Raw genomic sequence first — 20,108 nt, 5'->3', positions numbered from 1 at the left:
TTCCACGCATCCCTCGTTCACCTGGCACCCTCCAACCTTCCAATCCGGCCCTCCATCTCGCCAACTCTACCACCTATCACCTCGACATTCTCCTTCATCACCCCCTCCAGCTCTTCCATGCCCTTCTCCACCGTCTCGACCGCCTCCCTCCACCGTGCAATCTCCTCCCTCGTCTCCCCCTGCCTGCTTTCCAACTCGTCAACGAGTCCTTTCGCCTGTGCCGCGCCGTCGTGGATCACGCTCAATGTCCTGAGCCGCTCCAGCACGACAGGTAATAAGGGTTGCAGGTTTTGGATCGTGGGGAGGACGTTGTACAGGGCCGTGATCTTGGCCGATTGCTCGTCCAAGAACAGCCGGCTCTGGATCTGGAGAGATTCCTCGCCCGGACCGACGTCAGTGAGCTCTCCCTGCTTGTTGTCGTTGGCGTGCGCATTGATGGCGGCAGCGGAACTGCTTGTGGTCGACAGTCCTCGAAGGCGCGGGCGGGTGGTGTTTGAATGCACCGTCGCGGAGACGAGTTGTTGCATCCGCTTGTCGTGCAGGTCGGCGAGCGAGGCGAGAGCTTGTTTGCGGGATGCGGCCAGTCGGTCGGACTCGGCGATCAGAGTCTTGAGTTTGGCAGAAATCGTCTCCAGGAGCGCGGTGTTGGTCTGTGACGCAGACGTGGATGGGAGAGTCTCTCCTGATGCACCGATTGATTGTGGTGCGAGGGTGGCGGATAACGTGGTGACCTGTGTGGATAAGCTTGCCAGAGTAGGCAGGATGGCTCCCGTCTGAGAAGCTGCACTTGTAGAGGAGACGCCCAGGGCGGATTCCAGGGCGGTGAGACGATCGGAGAAGGCTGCCACGGCAGAGAGAGTGGCCGGCGCGGCTTGTGCTGCTTCTTCTTTCGACGAGACCGCCCCGATTTCTCGCTGCTGATGCCGCCGGCCTTGTCGGAGTGAACTCGAGTTTAATCTCGACATGAATTCGTCCTCCGCGGAGGTGCCGGCCTTCAATTTGGCCTTCATGCTCAAACCATCCAATACTCGACTGAGTTCCCGCACACCATCCACGTCCATGTCTTCGTCCTCGCCACCCGCTCCACCAGCTCCTTGGTTGTGTTGCTGCTGTTCCTCCAGACTGTCCTTGAACTCCCCATCCTCGTCCTTCTCTTGCTCTTTTTCTCTCTCCCTCCTCTCCAGCTCCAACCTGACTTCCTCGGCCTCTCTCCTCAATCGCGCCAATTTTGTGGCCAGCGTCTCCTCCTCGCTGTCACTCGGATCGCCACCTCCTTCATCGATCCCGCTCCCTTGAAGCCATCGTCTTCTCCGTCGAGAACTGCACGTCCGATATGCGCGTCTGGTGCCGCCGACCGAGTCTGAAAAGTCGACATCCCGGGCGTCGACTACGGAGGGTTCAAACCTCCGCCGTGCACCGTCACGGTCGAGTGGTTGACGATCGAGACCAGGGCGGGCTTCGTCATCATCGGAAGGAGAGGGGGAAATTGTGCGCACTGTTCCTGTCGGTACCGTGGAGACGTCGTCTGCTAGTTCTGGCGTTTCATATACCTCGGGCGCAGCGTCCTGCAAGCGTTTGACGGTCAGCAGGTGTCAGAGGGCAGTCGGTGGGAGGGGATCGAAGAGATCTTACCAGATCTGGCAAACCAGCATACTTCTTGCTGACAGCCATTGTACTCGTTCTTGGAGGAGTCCTTGAGCTTCGCATTGAACAAATAGTTACATTCGTAGAGATGCAACTTTTGGGTGTACAGAAGACGCGAAGTTTATCCGGGGTTTATCCGCGAGCCGTCGCGAAGGGAGCACGTCGAGCACATCTATCAATGCGTTGGACTCGCCTTATTCCAAGTGTTTGATGAAACGCTCTTCTGGGAAGTTGGATGACCTGCTTTTACCTCGCACATAGAATGTATCAAGTGACAAAAGAAAAACGCGGGTTCCAATGCTGTTATAGAGACAGGTCGAACACGGGAAAACAGGACAGACTTGTTTGGAAAAGCACCACTTCCTCAGAACCTGGCTCAACTGTGTTCCTTGTGGAGGTGAGCGGTGGCACTACCGGGGACGCTTTCGTTATCATTCATGATCGAAGAATTACCACCTGCTCGCGAGCGCATTGACGCCTCAGCATGTCAAAATACCTGATCCAGGCCTTTCCCGCCTACAGTTCACTTCCCGGCACTATGCAGCTGCCCTCCCCTTATCTTTGTGTATGTGCTTGTCAGCATCCATATCAACCAGGAACCTTTCCCACGTCGAGATGACATTCTGGTAAAACTCCATATGTTGGGTTGCCAAAGCGCCCAGGCTATCGCGAAACTCCACTCCCTTGATCCGTTCAAAGTCGGCAACCTCGCGGACCACCTGCTCATCGAACATTTCGCTGGTGGATTTGGCGCTGTCAACCTCTCGGTTGAGCTCTGCAATTTTGAGTTCTAGTTTGCGCGCGCGTTCGCGGCGGGAGGTCTCATGGTCAACCCCGCGCATGTCTTCGACTTTGTTGCGGATGAAGGTCGCCGGATTCAGATTGCTGCCATGTGAGTAAGGGTTATTCGAAGCTAACAGGTCGCGTTCTGAGGTGGCCTTTTGCAGGTAGTCCGTGAGTCCTTCGAAATCGAGCTGCTTTTGCTCGCGTGTCTTCAGGAGCGATTTGACGGAATTGATGTATGCCTCCATATCTCGGAGACTCCCCAGGTAGTTTTGATCCGTGTGGTCCTTCAGTTGTTTCCACCCTCTCGACGTCTCTTCCACGCACCCGGCGAAAGTTTGCAGCTGAGCTTCGATTGCTGGTTCTAAGGGAGTCAGTCTGCGCATGTTGTTGGCAAGGTCGGCGTAGTCAGTTTCAAGATCCCCTTCTCTTCGAGCGACGCGGGCAATGATTTTCTCAACATGCGACAAGTCTTCGTCGAGTTTGTTGGCGCGTTCTGTCACTTCAATAAACCGTTTGTCGGGTTTGTGGACTTTGGAGAAGGCGTTCAACATGGTATCCGCGACGTTATCGAAGAATCCTGACGGAGCCGATGTGTTGCTCGCCCCGCTTTCGCCCAGCGTATTGCTGCGTGATGGTCTCATTCGCATCTGTGCATTCCAATCTCCGGTCTCTAGGAACAACAGAAGTATGGGAGCTCTCCGTAATACCGGGTGCAGAGTGCACCTTTTGAGGAAGCGATGTAACGACCACGCCCGGCGCTGGGTGAATTCTGTGCTAAACCGGTCTCCTCGAACATAGGCCATGTTGTTCTTCTCAGGTAAAGGAGGGATCGCGCAGGCTTGATAATCTCGGTGCAATGTCTGTCGGAGGAAGACAAAGTCTGTGAAACGTCGCCGGACAGCAAAGTCGGTCTTTTGAAAGGACTTGAAGTCTGTCTGTGGAAACAATGTCAGCTCGAAGGTCGTGTTGACAAGCAAGTGACGACCCTACATGAGTGGTGACCAAGTACGAAACATAAGCATCTTTGGTACCGTCGTTCTCTTTGAGTGGAGTATCAACAGTCACTTCCAAGATACCGTCGCGGCCTATGCCACCCAAGTCGACGTTGTCCGCATGTTCACCTGCCTGAGGTTCACTGGATATGCTGTCGCTCCGCGGCCCGGTGGCGGATCTATCTGGCAGGCTGCCGTGAAACGGAGCTGATGATTCCCCCTCTGGTGTATCTTCTCGTTGCCATGAGACGCTGTCGAACTCGCCATGATCGTCCATGTTGAGCTCAGTTCGATCCCCCGCAGCGCAGGCACCTGAGGTTCCTTGGACTGCGCCCGATCAGCGATCTGGAGGACAATTCGAGCCTCGCGCGCGACAAGCGGTCGGAGTAGACGTCGATAAAACTGGGTTCTGATCTAGTAGATTGTTTCGTCAGTTGGCCATGCAGAGGTGGGTTGCTGTTGTTTCCAAGTTCAATCCCCGACCACTGGCGGATCAGCAGACGCGGCGAGGTGAGGCGGATGCTTAACCCCTCGCCGCTTTTAACCCTCCTCTCGACTCTCTCTCCTGCTCACACTCCCACCTTCATCTTCACCTTCATCTTCGTCTCACGCTCATCTTGGTCTTAAAGACAGAGATACGTTCATTTCAAAGGATCTCTTTGTCACCTTCTTATGCTTCAGACTTCAATGCCCGAGGGAAGTCAAGAGTACTTAGGACTAATGCTGGCAAAGGCGTTCGTTGATCGTAAATCAGTTGCTCTTCGAGACAGGAGAGCCTCTTCGGTGGTTGTATACAGCTTTAACGCCTGTGACGGATCTTCCAACTACCTAGGTGGCTGTCTCGACGCAGCATTTACCCATCAGATTTTACCCCTACTTCTACAGTCCTGTTTGCACCAGTGTTATCATTCAGGCTGTACCCTGTGTCTTTCTGCCATGCTTGATCGGCCCTCCTGTACCACACGTACCATCCTGCCATGACCAGCAGCGTCAACGGGACCGTGATGCACCAGTAGATGTAGAAGTTGGCTGATACCCTCGGTGCGCCACCGCTACCATTCCCGTCTGAGGGTAGCCAATCGAACATGCTCATACTGAACAGTGATGCGACGTATGTCCCCGGCAGGAAGAGGGCTGCGATGAAGGTGAAGGTTGTCATGGCGATGCTGTCCTGTTTGGTCGACGTGGCAATGCGCGTGTTCATCTGAACGTCGCGAAGGGAGATTTCGTTCTGCTCTTGCGCCATTCGACTGTAGTTGAGGGCAATGGCGTTCTCCCTCTGGCTTGTTGCAGAGTACAACACGCTCAGCTGCGTCTCCACTCTCTCTTTGCTCGTGTCGAGAGTGCCAGCTATCCATTTCATCCTCGTGGTCTCATATTCAATTCCCTGCCGCATTTCGACATGTCTGGTAGGACATCTGTTGGTGTAGTCCAGGCACTCTACTGCCAACGTATGGAGGAATTCAAGGCACTCGTGGGTCCAGAGACAGGTTCGGTTCAGATAGTATAGTTCCGTGGCTATTGAGTGTAGGCCAATTGTCACCTTCTTAATATCGATGTCGCTAGGCCAGTTCTCAAGCGATCGCGCCTTCGTGACTCGGCCAGGACGACTCACCCCAATCTCCTCCTCCAGCTCGTCCAATCTAACGATCTGCTTCCTCAAGAAGAGGTGGATACGTTCAGTGTAGATCTTGAGTAGCATGGCAGGAATAAGTATGGGATCGGATTTGAGATGAAGGCATGGGTTCAGCAAACCCAGTAGAACAGGCATGAGAGGTTCAGTGTTCATGATCTCGGCTGCCTCCATGAGCCCCTCGCCGCAGAGGAATCCGTAGGTCCAGCCGGTGTCACGACAGTAGCAAAGAGACAGCACGCAATCCGCCACCCCAAGTTTCCGGCGTCCCTGGACGAGAATCTTGAGATACTTGATCTTGCTCGTGGCAGCGTCGCACTCTGTGAACCGGGAATATACACCGACCATGTCAAAAAATGCCGGGACCGTCGCGCTGGGAAGGAGGAACGCTTCTTCCACGAGGGTAAACGAGTCTCTGCTCATGTGCAGCTCTCGCCACTGTAAACCTTCGTCTCGCAGACTCGACCTCTCGCACAGTAGGAGCCGAAAGCCGCCCAACATCGACTTTGGTGGAGGAGACTCTGGTAGACACGACTTGTCGCTGCAGTCAGATTTCAACCGGACTGCTTGATGGGACCGTCGAGGGACTCACATTTGCTAGGACCCAGTTATGGACTTCGTCGTCCTCCAGAACTCCATGTCGGAGCCGGCCTGATTGTTCATCACTTGTTTCGATGAAGTAGAGGCCCCCACGATGCTCGGGTTTCCACTTGAGAAGGGGGAGGAGCGACTGGCGCTGTGCTGCAAACATGATTTCATTCGTGTGCATATGGCAACTGAGCTTTTGAGGATTGGCCATCAGGCGTCGACCGGCTGAGGCTGTCGAAAGAAGTCGTCGCTGCCTGCACAGTGCTGGTTTCGGCATAGTACATACATGCGGCGACTCACGGACCACCCATCTAACCGGGAACGAGGCTGGATAACGACGACCATTGAGCTTGGAATATTTAATGTGACAGGAAGGACAGTTTCCATCCCGGGATGCGAAATTGGAAGCACCAAAGCCCTTCTCGAGTGAATGTCGGAGTGTTGTGAACAGGCCTAGGCCCCTGAGGCTGACAAGGCTGACAGGGCGGACAAAGCTGCCGAGACGAGCGGGACAAGGCGTCAAAGCCGATGCATGGTGGAGGAAAAGAGGCCTGAAAGGATTCATTTCTTCATTCTATAGGAGCCCTTTTTTCCAGCCTCAGAATTCAAACTCGCCTCTGAACTGGTCCAGGTTCATGCCAACCCCAACCCTCTCTGTCAAATCCCGTCTTCCCATGCCCGTAAATGCTCTTCTCAAAGTGTCATAGAGATTTGTGCTCTCGTTTTGATGTATCATCCTCTCCAGCTCGGCATCTGAGATTCCGCCACTGCCGTCTCCGACTATTTCTCTGGCTTTGTCTAGACCCTGTTCACTCACAGCTCGATGTAGATTCAAAGCCCCCAATAAATGCCCAGCTGCCTCAGGGTAACAGCCAATATTAATGCATGAAACGCCCAGATTATATCGTGCTCGAACAAAATTGGGGTTGACCTCCAACGCTTTGCAGTATGCAGTGATCGCATCCTCGGACCGACCAGAATTGGCCAGCGTCGCGCCTAGTCGATTCCACAGCAAATGCACTTCGCGTTCTTGGTTGACCATCCCGCTCTCTGTAGATGCAAGAGCAGCCTTGAAGCAGTCCACAGCCTTTTCAAAATCTTCATTGCCGTAGAAGAGAACACCGAGTCCAACCTGCACGTCGGGATCCATTTGCTCTCCAGAAGGCGACAACTGAGCAGCCTTGATAAAAAGGTCGACAACTCTCTCATGCAAAATCGCTCTGTCGGTGAAGCCGTGCTCAGCAGGACTCGACAAATTCTCAGGAGGGTGGATTTGAGGGTATTTGACGCTGAGCCAGCGTTCAAGTGTCCGGTAGGCCGTGCTGTCATAGCCCTCGTTAGTGTATGAAACAGCCAAGGCCATCAGAGCGTCGAGATTGTTGGGGTCAAGCTCTAACGCCTTCTCCAGAGCCCGGATGGCCGGTGACTCTTTTTCGTTTTGGGCCTGAGCAGCGCCAAGTAAGACCCATGCTTCTACATGGTTGGGTTCTTGTTGCACGGCAGCCTCAAATGCCAATGCTGCAAGTGACAGGTTGCCGTGTGACTCAAGGATCTCTTTCCCTTGTTCGAATGCTGACCTGGACGTCGCGTTGTTTTCTAGGTAGGGATTTTGTGATTCAAACATGTAATCTCCGAGCATTGGCTCTCGTTCGAAAGGATGATGCGTATTCAGTCCCATTGTGGAGTCGAAGTTTTCCCAAGCAGCAAGGTCCTCTGCAGTAAAAGGGTCGTCTTTGGCAACTTCTTCGTACATGTCTCTGCACTCGTGTTCAGTTTTCGCTCCATGCCATTGCCATACTTTCTCGAAATCTTCAAATCCGTCGGCGGGAGATTCCACTGACCTGTCAATTTCCTCGAGTTCTCTCTGTATTGCCTCATTGGCCTGTTCTGAAATGTTATCGTGCTGCGACTCGAGTTCTTTAAACTGGGCCTCCCAGTTTGCATCATCAAGTTCCACCATCCGACCTTTCCCTTTGTCCGTGGTTTGTTCAGGTTGTTGTTGCATATGTAGGGATCCAAAATTCATCCCGAGGTTCATGCCACCCATATATCCCATGCCCATCGGGCTCTGATAGCTATTCATCATAGAGGGCGTTTGCATGATGGGGCTTGCGGTTCGTTGTGCTTGGGCTTGTTGGAAGCGAGCAAATTCCTGTGGCGAAAAGGTTGGTTGGCTCTGACCATTGAGTCTTGGGTTTGCAAAAGCAGCCTCCATTCTTGCTTGTTCACCGGGGTCAAACTCTGCGGCCCAGCCGGGGGAAGGTGACCGCCGCGTTATGCCTTGAAGATTGGGAAGGTCGTGTCTTAGTTGCTCCATGGCGAAGGGCTGGGGCATGCCGGATTGTTGCATGAAGTCGTTCATCATCTGTTCCGCAGTTAGCAGCGTCTTTCTCCGGCGTGGTCTGGAGATGAATACCTGATCAGAGCCATTCGGCGTCATTCGAGAACGCATGCTCTCTTCCAGCCCAGGTTGGGCCCGGCCGACAAGCCGGTCCCGTTGGAGGGTGTTGTCGCTCTGAACATGGTTTTTGAATTGGGTAAGCGGGTTGCCCGCTGTCGAACACTCGGCACCCCCAAGAAAAGACATGGTCGACGCTAGATGAGAGGGAAAGAGGCTGAGAAAGAAAGACAGAATGAGGAAGCGTGTTGCTTTCTTGGGAGGCAGGTCAGGTCACGTTTTTGTAAGGACGGCAGTGATGGTGACGAACAGGTTTAATAATACTGGACGGAATACCGAGTATGTACATGCAGGTGGTTTGGCGGAGGCGGAGGCACTGGATGGTCCCTTGTTTGCTGCGGGCGGCAACCGAGGCATTCGTGGCATTGCACCGCCAGCAAGTCTGGAACCACAGCGGATAAAAGAGATTTTCCGGGGCAGAACACGCCGAGCCGCCACCCAGTCACGTGACGGCTTAGCCGACTCGCCGAGATCCGGACGAAGCACGGAACTAACTCGTAGTAATACTTGAACCTGTGGTGGCCCTGCTCTTCCCACGCCTGCTCACCCAACGCCGTTGAGACCTCCTATATTCTGAATCCAATATGCGTTTGCCAACAATGACAGTCAGAGAATGGCCGTGATACATACAAAATAATGTGACCATCCCCGTGTTGTGCTTGCTGGGCTGACATGAATATCCCCTATACGCAGCGTGTTCAATGTTCAAGGCCAGACATCTTGCCCCTCAGATATCAACTCACTCCATCTCAGCTCATCTTCCAAGAAACTTCTCAAGGCCTATCAAAATGTGCTGCCTCAGATTCCATGAGACTACCCTCTTAAGCTGAACAGGAGCTGCTATTTGCTGGCTGTGCGCCATTCGCTGACTACGATGGCTTTACCCAAGAGGGCAGAACGCATTTTCTACATGAGGGAAGGGCAACCGGTTGTAACAATCTGGCTTTTTGTATGATTGGTCCTATGCCGCCCACCAGTTCATGGGTCGCATACGTCCGTACCGGGGCGAGAGAGTGTGGAACGAAAACCCAATGGCTATCCTATTACTCACTCCCCAACTCGACGATGTGTTAGGCCTCCCAAGGGTGCGAACCTAATCGGTCGCTCAAGGTAAGGCAGCCCAACAACCAAATGTACTAAGGTAAGCTGGAATGGTCAGATAAACGAGTTGCCACGGTCCGCTATATAAAAGAGACTTATGTTGTCGTGCGCTGGTCAGAACTTCGATCTGTTAATCGCGGCACAGCCAAAAAGAATCTCCATCCACCGCCCTCGTCGTCACCATGATGTATTCTGTCGTATTTCCCTTCACAATTCCTCTGGTCCTGGTGGGACTCGCTGTTGCGTCCCTCTTCCTCAAATCCATCCTACAATACTGGAGGTTGAGACATATCCCCGGTCCCCTTGCGGCCAAATTCTCCGGGTTTTGGTTGGCCAGGAAGTTCTGGAACAAAGAGTACTTTGATGACATCGCTCTGGCGCTAGACAGGCAGTACGGCCCAGTCGTGAGCTACGGGCCGAACAAAGTCTTGTTCAGCGACCTCTCGGCTGTGGGCGTTGTCTTCAATACCAAGAACGTACTTCTCAAGGTATGTCTCGGCTCGATGATTCCACAAGTTCGGAGCTGGGCTGAAGGACATTTTTCTATCCCCACAGGCAGAATCATACGAGGTGGCCTTCCAGCCGGTCAATGGGAAGCTGATAAGCTCCTTCGCCACTGAGCGAAACGAAGCCCGCGTCACGGCGATGAAAAGGCAGATTGTTGGGGCCTTCACGACCACGGCCATCCTCGACTACGAATGCCACGTCGACCGCAATATCAAGAATCTGATCAGCCGACTACTCGCCAACACGGATTCGGAATTGAACATTGCTAGGTGGAACATCTTCTTCGCCTTCGACACCATCTGCAACATCGCCTTCAGCGACGACCAAGGCTTCATGGAGAAACAGTCTGATCTAGGAAACACCTTGGAGGGCACCCGTCAGCGTTTTGAGCATTGGCACAATTGGCAAGCCCTGCCCAAATTGGAGAAGCTCATATACAAGAACCGCTTTGCGGCTAGAGGCACGAGCGGAACGTCCCTTCTTGGTAGACTCGCCGTAGAACGCCTCCAAACTCGGCTTGAAAAGGGCGGATTGGGCACGCATTCCGACCTTCTCGACCGGTACCTACAGGCGAGCGAGCGGGATCCCGCCACATTCGATAGATCCACCATTATCGGCCTGCTCATCTCGACGATCCACGCGGGCGCCGAGACCACCGCGGGGGCCGTCAACCTGACCCTCTACCACCTTCTGACCAACCCACACACGATGGCGCGGTTACGAGCCGAGATCGAGGACGCAAAGCTCTCCTCTCCGCCCTCGTGGCAATCGGTCTCGAAACTCCGGTATCTGGAAGCCTGCATCAAGGAAGCCGGGCGCATGCGTCCGCTGATCCTCGACCCGATCGAGCGCGAGGTTCCCCCCAATGGACCCGGCATTGAGATTTCCGGCACCTACGTCCCCCCTGGGACCGTGGTGGCTGTCAACATACACGCATTGAATCGCGACCCGTCCATCTGGGGTGACCGAGTCGACGAGTTCAGACCCGAGCGTTGGATCGAGGCTGACGAGGCACAACTCTCCAAAATGGAGCGCGCCAATCTGTTCTTCTCCGCCGGCAGGAGGGTCTGCATCGGGCAGCACATTGCGTGGATCGAGATGAAGAAGTTCCTTCCCGAGCTGTTGAATAGGTTTGACATCGAGCTGGTCAACCCCGAGAAAGAACCCGAGGTGGTTCGGTCGATGGTTTTCTTCATGGACGAGCTCATGGTCAGGCTGACACCGCGAGGATAATCGCGTCACCAATCATCCTCGTCATCGTCACCAATGGCTCTCTGCGCCGAGACACAGCTTAGGGAAACAGTACCAAAAGGAGGGGAAAAAAACATTGTCATTCATTCGCTTCATATGAGACGCGCTACCCAGGGAGGATTCTCAACAAAGGAGAGACTTGCATAGATTGCCAGCGAATCAGTATATATATACGAGGTATATATGTACTATACAATACCCCGAACTATACTTTAATATTCTTTACCATTTTCGTTCAGGAAAGGGAGTGAGGCTGCTTTGACCTGGCACACGACGGAGCATCGAGGAAGCCTGGCTGACCACTGAGTACGTGGGAGCGCTTGTCTCGGATCCAGGCCCAAAGCACAGCACATGTTATGACTAGGGTAAGCTATTTGTGCGCGCTGTTTTGGCTTCGTTCATCAACCAAGGCATATGCGAGATGCACCAGAGCCACTTTTGCACGTCAAAAAAAGGATCGGAAAGTCAACGGATCTTCCGTCGACTTTCTTTCATACTGCACCGGACCGTACAGCAGATTCGGAATATTCTAGGACGGGTGACGCCCTAGTCGCTCCAGGACCTTGGTTCCTTCCCGCATGGCAGCCCACCTGACAGTACCTAATTTTTTGGCCATAAAACACATCAGCCCTTGCGTCCTGTAAGCTCCCGCTGTGTGGTTCCAATCCTCCATACTCTCACACGACAACATGCCACCGATCAGAGCGATCATTTCGTTCTTGTGGTCGATATCTTTGGGTTGCCCAGCGGGTTCCTTGACTTGAGGCCGAGCATCGACTCCCCCACCCGAGTGGAGTACCCAGATGGACAAACAGGCCAAGTAGAGGCACCATGGATAGTGGAATAGGTCTGTGAGATCGTTCTCTTCAAGGTCGCTGATCGCATCTCGAACGATACGACAAGCATTCTCCGCCGTGCGACTGACCGTGATCCGAGTCCGCGGGGATGCCAGCCAGCCGTGGATGATTTTGCGACTCGATTCATAATCATGTGGCTTGACCGGTTTACCCAGAATATTCTCTGCTCCGGCCAAGATCTGTAGGTCAAGAACTTCGACATTCAATGCGATGTGGGCGGCTCGATATAGCGCCAGGATGGCAGTTTTGAGTGGCGTGAAGGCCTTGGCATCGTACCGATTGGAGAGTTTGAGATCGAGGCAATACATTTCGAAATCAGCCTTCCATTTGTCGTATGCTCGTCTAATGCGGCCTTGAGGTGAGCCATCTTGATTGTCGATACCTGAACACAATGACGTGAGCTCCCAGCCAGTGAAAAGAGTCATGGAGGACCTACCAAGTGACGTCTGAGCTCGTCTCTTCAAATCGGAAGATATTGACATTAGCCCATGTAGCAGCACGTATCTCGCAAATGTGTCCAACTGTCGGGGCCGCGCATGGGTGTCTGGATGAAGATATGCTCTCAAAACAGGCAAGAATAGCAAGTTCGTTGAACTCTTCCGAGCACTGTTGAGCCACGTCTCGGCAGTCTCTGCCTCCCATGTTTCCAAGTCGCAGGGTAATGAAAGTCGCAGTTCGATCGCAGACAGACAAGAAGCCTGTGAAAAGAGAACGGCGTGTTGAGTATCCCAACAAAAGCACAATAGTGCCAACCGCTTTCTTTGTTCCAAATGCATGGCTTGTTTCCATTGATGCTCAAGCTGATTACCGCTGCAGCTCGAGCTAATTGGTGGGGTACGGATATTTTGGCAATCAGCCCTTCGGAGGAGGTTGATCAGGAGGCCGTGGAACATATTGGACATCGCATGTTGTTTATGATCCGCCCTCGAGGTTCCGAGACAATCTACCAGCAAGATTGTCTGTAAGAGCCAGAGCTCAGGTTGTTCGTTGAATGAGGGGTGCTGGATAATTCGCGGGCGCAGTACGTTATGAATATCGATTGCCATTTGGTGCGAGTCTTTTCCATCGTAGGTGGCGCCAATTGAGAGGATAGCGATGAGTAGTAGAGCATCGGTCAGCGAGGGATCAAATGTTGGTAGATGGATCAGAGGGTACGACACGTTGAATTTAGTAAAGAAAAGATTGCTATAACGTTGTAGAGAAGCTGCCGAGAGTAGGTTAGACGAAGTGGTGATCACCATGTTGTCAACCGTCGTCGGTTGAGTTTCGTCAATCAGCTTCAAGATACGCGATCTTGAACCTTCGTCCAGTTCGGGAAGCTTTTTGCGCGGTGGAACAGACTTGGGCCTGGCGCCGACCGGCACTTCACCCTGTCTGAGTATGCTGTCCCTATCATCACCATGGAATGAGAGGGGAAGAGTGCCATTGGTGCATTGACCTGGAAAGAAATAGTCTTTGAGCAAGGCGGGATCATAATCGTTGAGGAGCGGTCTTGCGATCTCTGCATTCACAGACTGCAGAGACGAAGCGCCGGGCTTCGACAACGTGCTCGCATACGAGATGATGGGATCATTGTTGAACTGAGGATATGTTGTGGAAGAACTGTCGTCAGTCATGCTTGGGGCTTGGACTGGAATCGTGTGCCCTTCGCCATCAGGCATAGGCATAGAGTTCTGCATCCACTCATCGAATGCACCGGGTATCGTCTCATCCAAGAGCCAGTCTACGCTAGTGCTGAAAGGCATCAGATTGAACGAATTTGCTATTAAAGACATCAGCACTCGTCCGCGTCAAGGAGGTCAAAAGTAGCTCTTGCCTGTGCCCTCGTAAAAGAGGCCATCCAAAGAAATTGGATCCTGGACCTTTTCTTGTTGCGACGACTGGGCAGTATCTTGAGAGAATACCAGCTCAGTATGCTCTTTGTCAAGAAGCCATGATCCGTCATAATCCGGGAGCTGGTCTGAATGCTTGTTCCCAGAATGCGCCTCCGAAACCGAGGCAGCTTGGGGCGAGATTTCAAGAATCTCTGATGGTGGCGGAGACATAGTCTGCTGTGGCTCGCTCTCGCTGACTGAAAATGCATCCTGGCCCAGTTGGAGGGTTCGCGTCTTACTGGGGTATTCCGGCGCGCTTTCGCGTTTCTGCGACTTCTTTCGTGGTCGGGTCACAATGATACCACCTGCGTCACGAAAAGATCTCTTTCGTGTCTCTAGAACCCCCAACCCAGGCCCGCCAGCTTCTTCATCTTTCTGAGCGTGACGTGACATGTGTCTGGCGAGAAGGTCGGGCCTGGTGAAGATTACCGCACACCTTGGACACGTATCTCGGTCCTTTTCGTGGTTGAGAGCGTGTCTTCGAAGATGCTCGCCTCGGGTGAAGCTGAAGGGCAGAGTTAAACTGCAGCTGCAATGTAGTGGACGATATGCTGGACATGATCTCACCTTCTTCCACAACCTGAAAAACTGCAGGTGAACCTTTTCCCCTGAGGTGTCGCGGACGATGACGGTGCAGTAGAGCCGACACCAACCATGGTAGCGAGAGTCCAACGTCCAGTTGAGGACGTTCCTGGCTAGATTGTCTGTCACAGTGGTTGGCCCTCTGGTAGATTGAAAAATCGATGGGGAAGAACCAAGAATGGGGGCGACGGATCTATTTGACCATGGCCAGATTCACTGATAAGGAACCCTGCCCCAGCTAGTCTAACCAAGCCGGCCAAACCGAGTTTGGCTTTATCTAGGCTCGGTCCTGTTGACAACCAATTGGGATTTACCCACATGATTATGGAATGTACGACCCAGTGTTTATCCTGCCCAAACCTGGTAACCCGTTGGCAGTCTACACCTTTATAGAAGAGCTAGAACCGATAAACCGACCCCTTGATAACCGTGGTGACGATAAAGCCAAATCTATCATCTCTAGGGCTCATGCCTTGCATTATCCAGCGACTGAGCCCTTGCAGGGCTGGATCGTCGCGGCTTATTAACGGTTAGGCCATCGTCGGACATCAAACTAGGTAAGTGAATACCTATTTGCATGATCACTCGTCACAACGGAGCAAGAAGTCAAGACACGTAGCGGCGTATGACTTCCACTATTTTCTCGCACTTTTCGGCGATCTCATAACCTCATGGGATTCTCAGCATACCATCTGGCCAATTGTGAACAATGTATGGAATCGGAAAGCACAGAAATCACACAACTCTCTTCGGAAACTTGTTCCTACTCGTCCAGGCCATGTCTCTAATTGTGCGGAACAGTCACATATCTTGTGCGATAGTCCATTCGACGGAGGTTGCATCAGGAAGCACATTTGATTCAGGTAATAGTATAGCCACCGTCTACCACAAAGGCTGCCCCTTGGACAAACGTAGCCTTGGTACTTACCAAGAAGAGCACGACATCTGCGATCTCCTGCGGAGTTCCTGCTCGCTTCAGAGGTGCAACGGATATATCTCTCTGCAAAGTTTTATCGTCGAAACCGTTCAACATGGGCGTAGCTACAAGCCCAGGGCAGACGGTGTTGATCCGAATGTTGAATTTAGAACAATCGACGGCATCTGCCCGCGTCATACTAATAACAGCGGATTTGGTCGCACAATATACCGCTGCGAAGCTTTATTGTCAGTACAGTCTACGACGGAGTTGGATCAGGGCGTGTCGCTGACCAGAGTTCTCCCTGCCAACCAGCCCAAGCTGACTGGAAATGTTAACAATCGAACCTCTATTCCCAGGTCGACCGTCATGCGTTTCGAGCTCTTCCTGTTTCATCATTTGTGAGATCTCGGCTCTCGAGCACAGCCAGCAACCCCGAAAATTGACGTTGCTGATGAGATCAAAATCATGAACCGAAGTCAGAGTCGAGGTCCTGGAATTGCCGAGAATTCCTGTCGGATCACGCAAGTCAATATAGTTCAGAGCTAAAGATATTGCAAATGAGAATATTTTTCACCCAGAAGATGGTGTCTTCAGGGAGATGCATGCAATACCTACCTGCCGCATTCACTGCATAGTCAATTCTATGCGATTTCTCGACGGTGAGAGCTATCAGTCGGTCAATGTCCTCCTCTTTTAAGACATCAACCATCACACTCAGAATCGAAGGGTTATGGTCAAGTCCGAGCTCTTCAATCAATCTGACCGACTCAGCTAGGCCGTGCGAATCTCGGTCTGCCAACGTGATGGACGGACAGCCTTCCCGTGCGAAGGACAGTGCAATCTCCCTGCCGATGCCTAGAACAACAATCAATAAGCAGAAATCGAGCAGACTGATCGACTTACCAGAAGCAGCACCGACTACAAGAGCTACACCTGGAAATAGTCCAGGCATTGTGCAACAGTGACAGAAGAGTTGGTGTTTTGGATTTTCGAAACGTCTCGGGCGTGGTCAATGCATTGGAGAACTAAAAGGTGCACCACTGCCTGCGCGATACAACTTATGTGGGGAAAGATTCGTGGCCAAGGAAGCTCAAGGACAACAGCGCAGTACATAGAAGTGCTTAAAAGGTGCGAGTCTCAGACAGATTCCCTGGCGTTTTGCCACTTGCCAGAGCTGGAGCTCGGGTAGGAAACTTTGCGCCAATCCTTGCAAGTCAAGGCCGAAGATGGGGGACTAACCTAAAACCCTTGTTGTACGAGTAATCGTACCTGAATCTATCAGGCTGGCTATGGAGAGAATGCAGCGACATTGCTCTAAAAGCCTCGTGAAGACCCGTCAGAGCGACTGTGAGTCCACAAGACGATCCGTTCCTTGCAGATATTACCACGACACAAAAGTACCTTTTCGTCCACATCGAGACCCTTCTTCACCTGAGTCAGTTCTCCTTGAGCCTAACGCCCGCTTCGTCCAGTTCGCCTCCATCGTGGTTTGCTCTCTTCTGTCTCTTCAACGAGATAGTCACGGTCATCTTGACCCTCGACCTCTTTGAGAATTTCCTCCGTCTCCTCGGTCTGGCGATCTAACTCTCGCTTCCCCATCTTCGTCTCCTTGTGGAACAAGTCCATGTTGGGCCTCCTATAGCTACCGCCAAGTCGATCCCACAGTGTGGTGAACTGACCGTAATTGTAGTTGAAGTATGCATGGTGAGCACTGTGGCACGCTGCGCCGTTGATTACAGGGTTGTTGGCGTAAAATTCACCATCGTGAATCAGAATCGTCCAAAAGTTAATGAAGGTGAAGAGTGCAATAAAGGCAACCTTTTGGAGGGGTAAAACAAAGGTAAAGAGGTGGTATGGTATAGACTGACAGAAGCCGTCGACGGGGTGAAATGCATATGACGCAAATGGAGTTGGCATAATCCATCTGTGGTGTGGTTTGTGTAAGGTCTTGTACACTAGAGGGTGGTGCAAGCCCCGATGTATCCAGTATATACCACAATCGGTAAAGAGGATAAAGAGAGGGAATTGGAGAAAGTTGTACCAAGGAAATGGGGCTTCGGAAGGCTGGTCGAAGAGTTTAGAATAGCCACGCACTTCCGCCAGCATGCATAGCGCAGTTAGGAAAGCCATACCAGGCATAGCCTGGCACGCTTGGGCAATCTCCTTGCGCACTTGATTGTTGAGGAATTTCGGATGCTTCATCGTCTCCTTGTCGAAGACAAAGAAATAGGAGAGCGTGGCGAAACCGAAATAGAGGACAGACCCAAATAGCCTCGAGAATCGTTCAGTGAAAGTATTACGAGAGACACGAACGTAGGAACTCACCACGTTATCATGAACAGGCTAACGAACTGTCTGTATACGGTATCCCGAGGCCATGAGCTTTTGTAGGCCCACTCGGTTGGGTCCAAATGAAGGTATTTGGACGCCGGCTCGTAAGTGTATTTGAACTGCGGCAACAGCGAAGCAGCCTCTTGAGAGCCAAAAGGCAGGGAATTCGACTCGTTAACTTTCGGCTCGGGAAATGAGGATGGGCTGATCGGAAGCAGAGCCGCGTAGATACGATCAAGCAAGAGAGTATCTGCAACTTGAAGAACGATATCCATCGCGAATTCAAAGCGGCTCGCCCTAGCTGTGTCGACGAGGGTTGTTCGTAGACATTGATCTGGTTGGCGGGAGTGTGGTAACAAGAATTGGGCGATTTGGACGTCAGGATATCGAGCTATAACTATGATATGGGAGGAGAGTGGCGTTAATAAGACTGTTCTGTATCCGAAATCCCCGATAACAGACATATTCTGAATCACTCTACAAGCGGTCAGGCTGTTCAAGCACCATAGATGTTAGACATGGTATCCCTTCTGGTGCAGACGGCTGTTGGCCACGGTTTCTGGTGTCTCTGCACCATCGACGACGTACGGTATTGTCTCGGTGGCGGGCGGGACGGGGCCATAAGTGTTGTACGACTTTCACGCCCTCTCCTGCCCCCACTTTTGGAGCGGATCAGCCGTCATCCGTCTGGCGCATGCTAGAGCTGTTATCGGAGGCTCAGACACGAGGGCGAGGGAATGAAACAGTCATGGATCCTATATTTCGATTGTGAAACCATCAGAACGTCTCCCGAGCCACTGTCCAACCCTACAGTTGACCATGGATTTTTTGAAGACCGATGCCATCCAGGAGAGACTTCAAGTACAAGACACCTTTGTGCTAAGCATCGCCTGCTGTCTGCTCCTCGGGTTCTTCGCACTTCTGGTAAGAACGGCATTGGATTCATGAAACAATGAGGAAACCTGACTTTGGCCGCAGAGGGAAGCCTATCGAACCGATATCCCCAAAGTCAAAGGAATTCCAGAAGTGCCCGGTGCTAAACCCTTCATTGGTCACCTGGGCCCATTGGGAGGGAGGGAGAAACGCAACGACACAGTGATCTTCTCTCGCTGGGCTGAGCAGCTCAAGACCGACATCTATCAGATTCGGCTGGGCAGTCAAAGAGCTATTATCGTGCATGGCTGGGAACCGATCAAGGATCTTTGGCTTGGTCAATCAACGTCGTTGAGTGACCGACCATGGCAGCCCGGTAAGGCCTTATCCAACAAGAGCGCACTCATGACATTGGTTGACATTGCCCCAGGGTTCATTGACAAACTAGGCGTCGACATCTCCAGCTCTCCCTTGACTCCCCAAATCAAACGCTGCCGCATTTCAGCTATGAAAGCTTTGGGCAAACCTTTGTGGCCCGACTACTATTCTCTTCTGGAACCCTCGTCTGTTGCGATGATGAGACGGGTCTATGAGCGAGGCGAAAATGGCCAGAAAACGATCGATCTCTATTTGTATTTCCAGCAAGTGGTGTACGACCTCATTCTGCATTTGACCTATGGCGCCCGTATGGGAGACATTGACGACTCCTTTGCCACCGAGTTGCTGGAATCCGTTCAGGCCTTGACCGAAATTCGGTCCTCCACCGCCGACTTCTCTCACTACGTGCCACTCCTCCGAGCCATTCCACGGGGTGAGACGAAGGTGGTCAAGACCGAGAAGCGTCGTCGGGTCCAGTTGGACTTTCTTTATCAACAATATCTCGATAAGGTGGCCAAAGGTGAGGAGATCCACTGCATTGTCTCCCAGCTGGGTAAAGATAAGCTGAGTCTCGAGGAAATTCGGGGCACATGTGTTTCATTACTCCAGGCAGCTCCCGAAACAGTCGCCTCGGGCATGTATATGGCGTGCGCATGGCTCAGCACGCCTGAAGGTCAAAAGTTTCAGCCCAAATTGCTCGATGCTATTCTCAAAGTCTACGGTGGCGACAAGGAAGCAGCTTGGAATAATGCTTTTCGAGAGGAAGCTGTGCCCTTGGTTACTTCGATGTACAAGGAGACTTTGAGATGCTACGCTCCCACTCCATTTGCCCAGGGACGTGCAGTGTCCAAAGACATTCCATACAGAGACTTTGTCATCCCCAAGGGGATCACCATTATCATGAACGGACAACAAGCCAATTTGGACCCTGCTGCCTTTGGCCCGGACGCTGGTGTGTTCAAACCGGAAAGATTCCTGGGAGACAACTCCGCCTTGCCACATTTGGCCTTTGGTGCTGGAGCTCGACAATGTCCTGCCGTGAGTATTCTTGCTGTTGAATGGGAAAGTAAGCATACTGATTGAAACCATTTAGATGAACATCTCAAACCGGATGATGTATGGACTGTTGATTCGGACTGTCCTTGCATTTAGGATTCAAGATGCCGGTCCCGGAGGTAGAAAACCACCTCTGGACATGCGGGATTTCTCAGACTATTATGGCTTGGTCAATGTACCTCGCAGCTACGATTGTCTCATGATTGCAAGGGATCCGGAGTGGCTCCTGAACTTGCCGGAAGAAAATGTTCTCGAGTCCGCTTCAAAGAAATGAAGAA

At 52.3% G+C, this 20,108-nt stretch overlaps 10 protein-coding genes across 10 annotated transcripts; 2 read left to right on the top strand and 8 right to left on the bottom strand.

Moving 5' to 3' along the window:
- Positions 1–17: 17 nt before the first annotated feature.
- Positions 18–1,671, bottom strand: Z520_05209 (uncharacterized protein; the record flags this gene model as incomplete). The annotated part of the gene is made up of 2 exons (XM_016775712.1): positions 18–1,565; positions 1,633–1,671. The coding sequence occupies 2 exons, from the start codon at positions 1,669–1,671 to the stop codon at positions 18–20; spliced, it is 1,587 nt and encodes a 528-aa protein (XP_016632871.1).
- Positions 1,672–2,180: 509 nt separating this feature from the next.
- Positions 2,181–3,699, bottom strand: Z520_05208 (uncharacterized protein; the record flags this gene model as incomplete). Its single annotated transcript, XM_016775711.1, has 2 exons — positions 2,181–3,365; positions 3,421–3,699. The coding sequence occupies 2 exons, from the start codon at positions 3,697–3,699 to the stop codon at positions 2,181–2,183; spliced, it is 1,464 nt and encodes a 487-aa protein (XP_016632870.1).
- A 576-nt stretch (positions 3,700–4,275) lies between these two features.
- Z520_05207 (uncharacterized protein) lies at positions 4,276–5,806 on the bottom strand (the record flags this gene model as incomplete). Its single annotated transcript, XM_016775710.1, has 2 exons — positions 4,276–5,589; positions 5,648–5,806. The coding sequence occupies 2 exons, from the start codon at positions 5,804–5,806 to the stop codon at positions 4,276–4,278; spliced, it is 1,473 nt and encodes a 490-aa protein (XP_016632869.1).
- A 435-nt stretch (positions 5,807–6,241) lies between these two features.
- Z520_05206 (uncharacterized protein) lies at positions 6,242–8,230 on the bottom strand (the record flags this gene model as incomplete). Its single annotated transcript, XM_016775709.1, has 2 exons — positions 6,242–8,008; positions 8,060–8,230. The coding sequence occupies 2 exons, from the start codon at positions 8,228–8,230 to the stop codon at positions 6,242–6,244; spliced, it is 1,938 nt and encodes a 645-aa protein (XP_016632868.1).
- A 1,154-nt stretch (positions 8,231–9,384) lies between these two features.
- On the top strand, positions 9,385–10,942 carry Z520_05205 (uncharacterized protein; the record flags this gene model as incomplete). Its single annotated transcript, XM_016775708.1, has 2 exons — positions 9,385–9,690; positions 9,758–10,942. 2 exons carry the CDS (start codon positions 9,385–9,387, stop codon positions 10,940–10,942), a joined length of 1,491 nt encoding a protein of 496 aa, XP_016632867.1.
- A 547-nt stretch (positions 10,943–11,489) lies between these two features.
- Positions 11,490–13,592, bottom strand: Z520_05204 (uncharacterized protein; the record flags this gene model as incomplete). Its single annotated transcript, XM_016775707.1, has 1 exon — positions 11,490–13,592. The coding sequence occupies one exon, from the start codon at positions 13,590–13,592 to the stop codon at positions 11,490–11,492; it is 2,103 nt and encodes a 700-aa protein (XP_016632866.1).
- Positions 13,593–13,616: 24 nt separating this feature from the next.
- On the bottom strand, positions 13,617–14,084 carry Z520_05203 (uncharacterized protein; the record flags this gene model as incomplete). The annotated part of the gene is made up of 1 exon (XM_016775706.1): positions 13,617–14,084. The coding sequence occupies one exon, from the start codon at positions 14,082–14,084 to the stop codon at positions 13,617–13,619; it is 468 nt and encodes a 155-aa protein (XP_016632865.1).
- Positions 14,085–15,132: 1,048 nt separating this feature from the next.
- On the bottom strand, positions 15,133–16,144 carry Z520_05202 (uncharacterized protein; the record flags this gene model as incomplete). Its single annotated transcript, XM_016775705.1, has 4 exons — positions 15,133–15,422; positions 15,483–15,701; positions 15,808–16,047; positions 16,096–16,144. The coding sequence occupies 4 exons, from the start codon at positions 16,142–16,144 to the stop codon at positions 15,133–15,135; spliced, it is 798 nt and encodes a 265-aa protein (XP_016632864.1).
- A 500-nt stretch (positions 16,145–16,644) lies between these two features.
- Z520_05201 (uncharacterized protein) lies at positions 16,645–17,798 on the bottom strand (the record flags this gene model as incomplete). Its single annotated transcript, XM_016775704.1, has 2 exons — positions 16,645–17,464; positions 17,518–17,798. 2 exons carry the CDS (start codon positions 17,796–17,798, stop codon positions 16,645–16,647), a joined length of 1,101 nt encoding a protein of 366 aa, XP_016632863.1.
- Positions 17,799–18,342: 544 nt separating this feature from the next.
- On the top strand, positions 18,343–20,104 carry Z520_05200 (uncharacterized protein; the record flags this gene model as incomplete). Its single annotated transcript, XM_016775703.1, has 3 exons — positions 18,343–18,447; positions 18,502–19,812; positions 19,868–20,104. The coding sequence occupies 3 exons, from the start codon at positions 18,343–18,345 to the stop codon at positions 20,102–20,104; spliced, it is 1,653 nt and encodes a 550-aa protein (XP_016632862.1).
- Between the last annotated feature and the right edge of the window lie 4 nt (positions 20,105–20,108).

Source organism: Fonsecaea multimorphosa (genome assembly GCF_000836435.1).
Source record: "Fonsecaea multimorphosa CBS 102226 unplaced genomic scaffold supercont1.9, whole genome shotgun sequence".
NCBI lineage: Eukaryota > Fungi > Ascomycota > Eurotiomycetes > Chaetothyriales > Herpotrichiellaceae > Fonsecaea > Fonsecaea multimorphosa.
The sequence above is the reverse complement of the archived record's forward strand: the minus strand, read 5'-3'. Positions and strand labels throughout refer to the sequence as shown.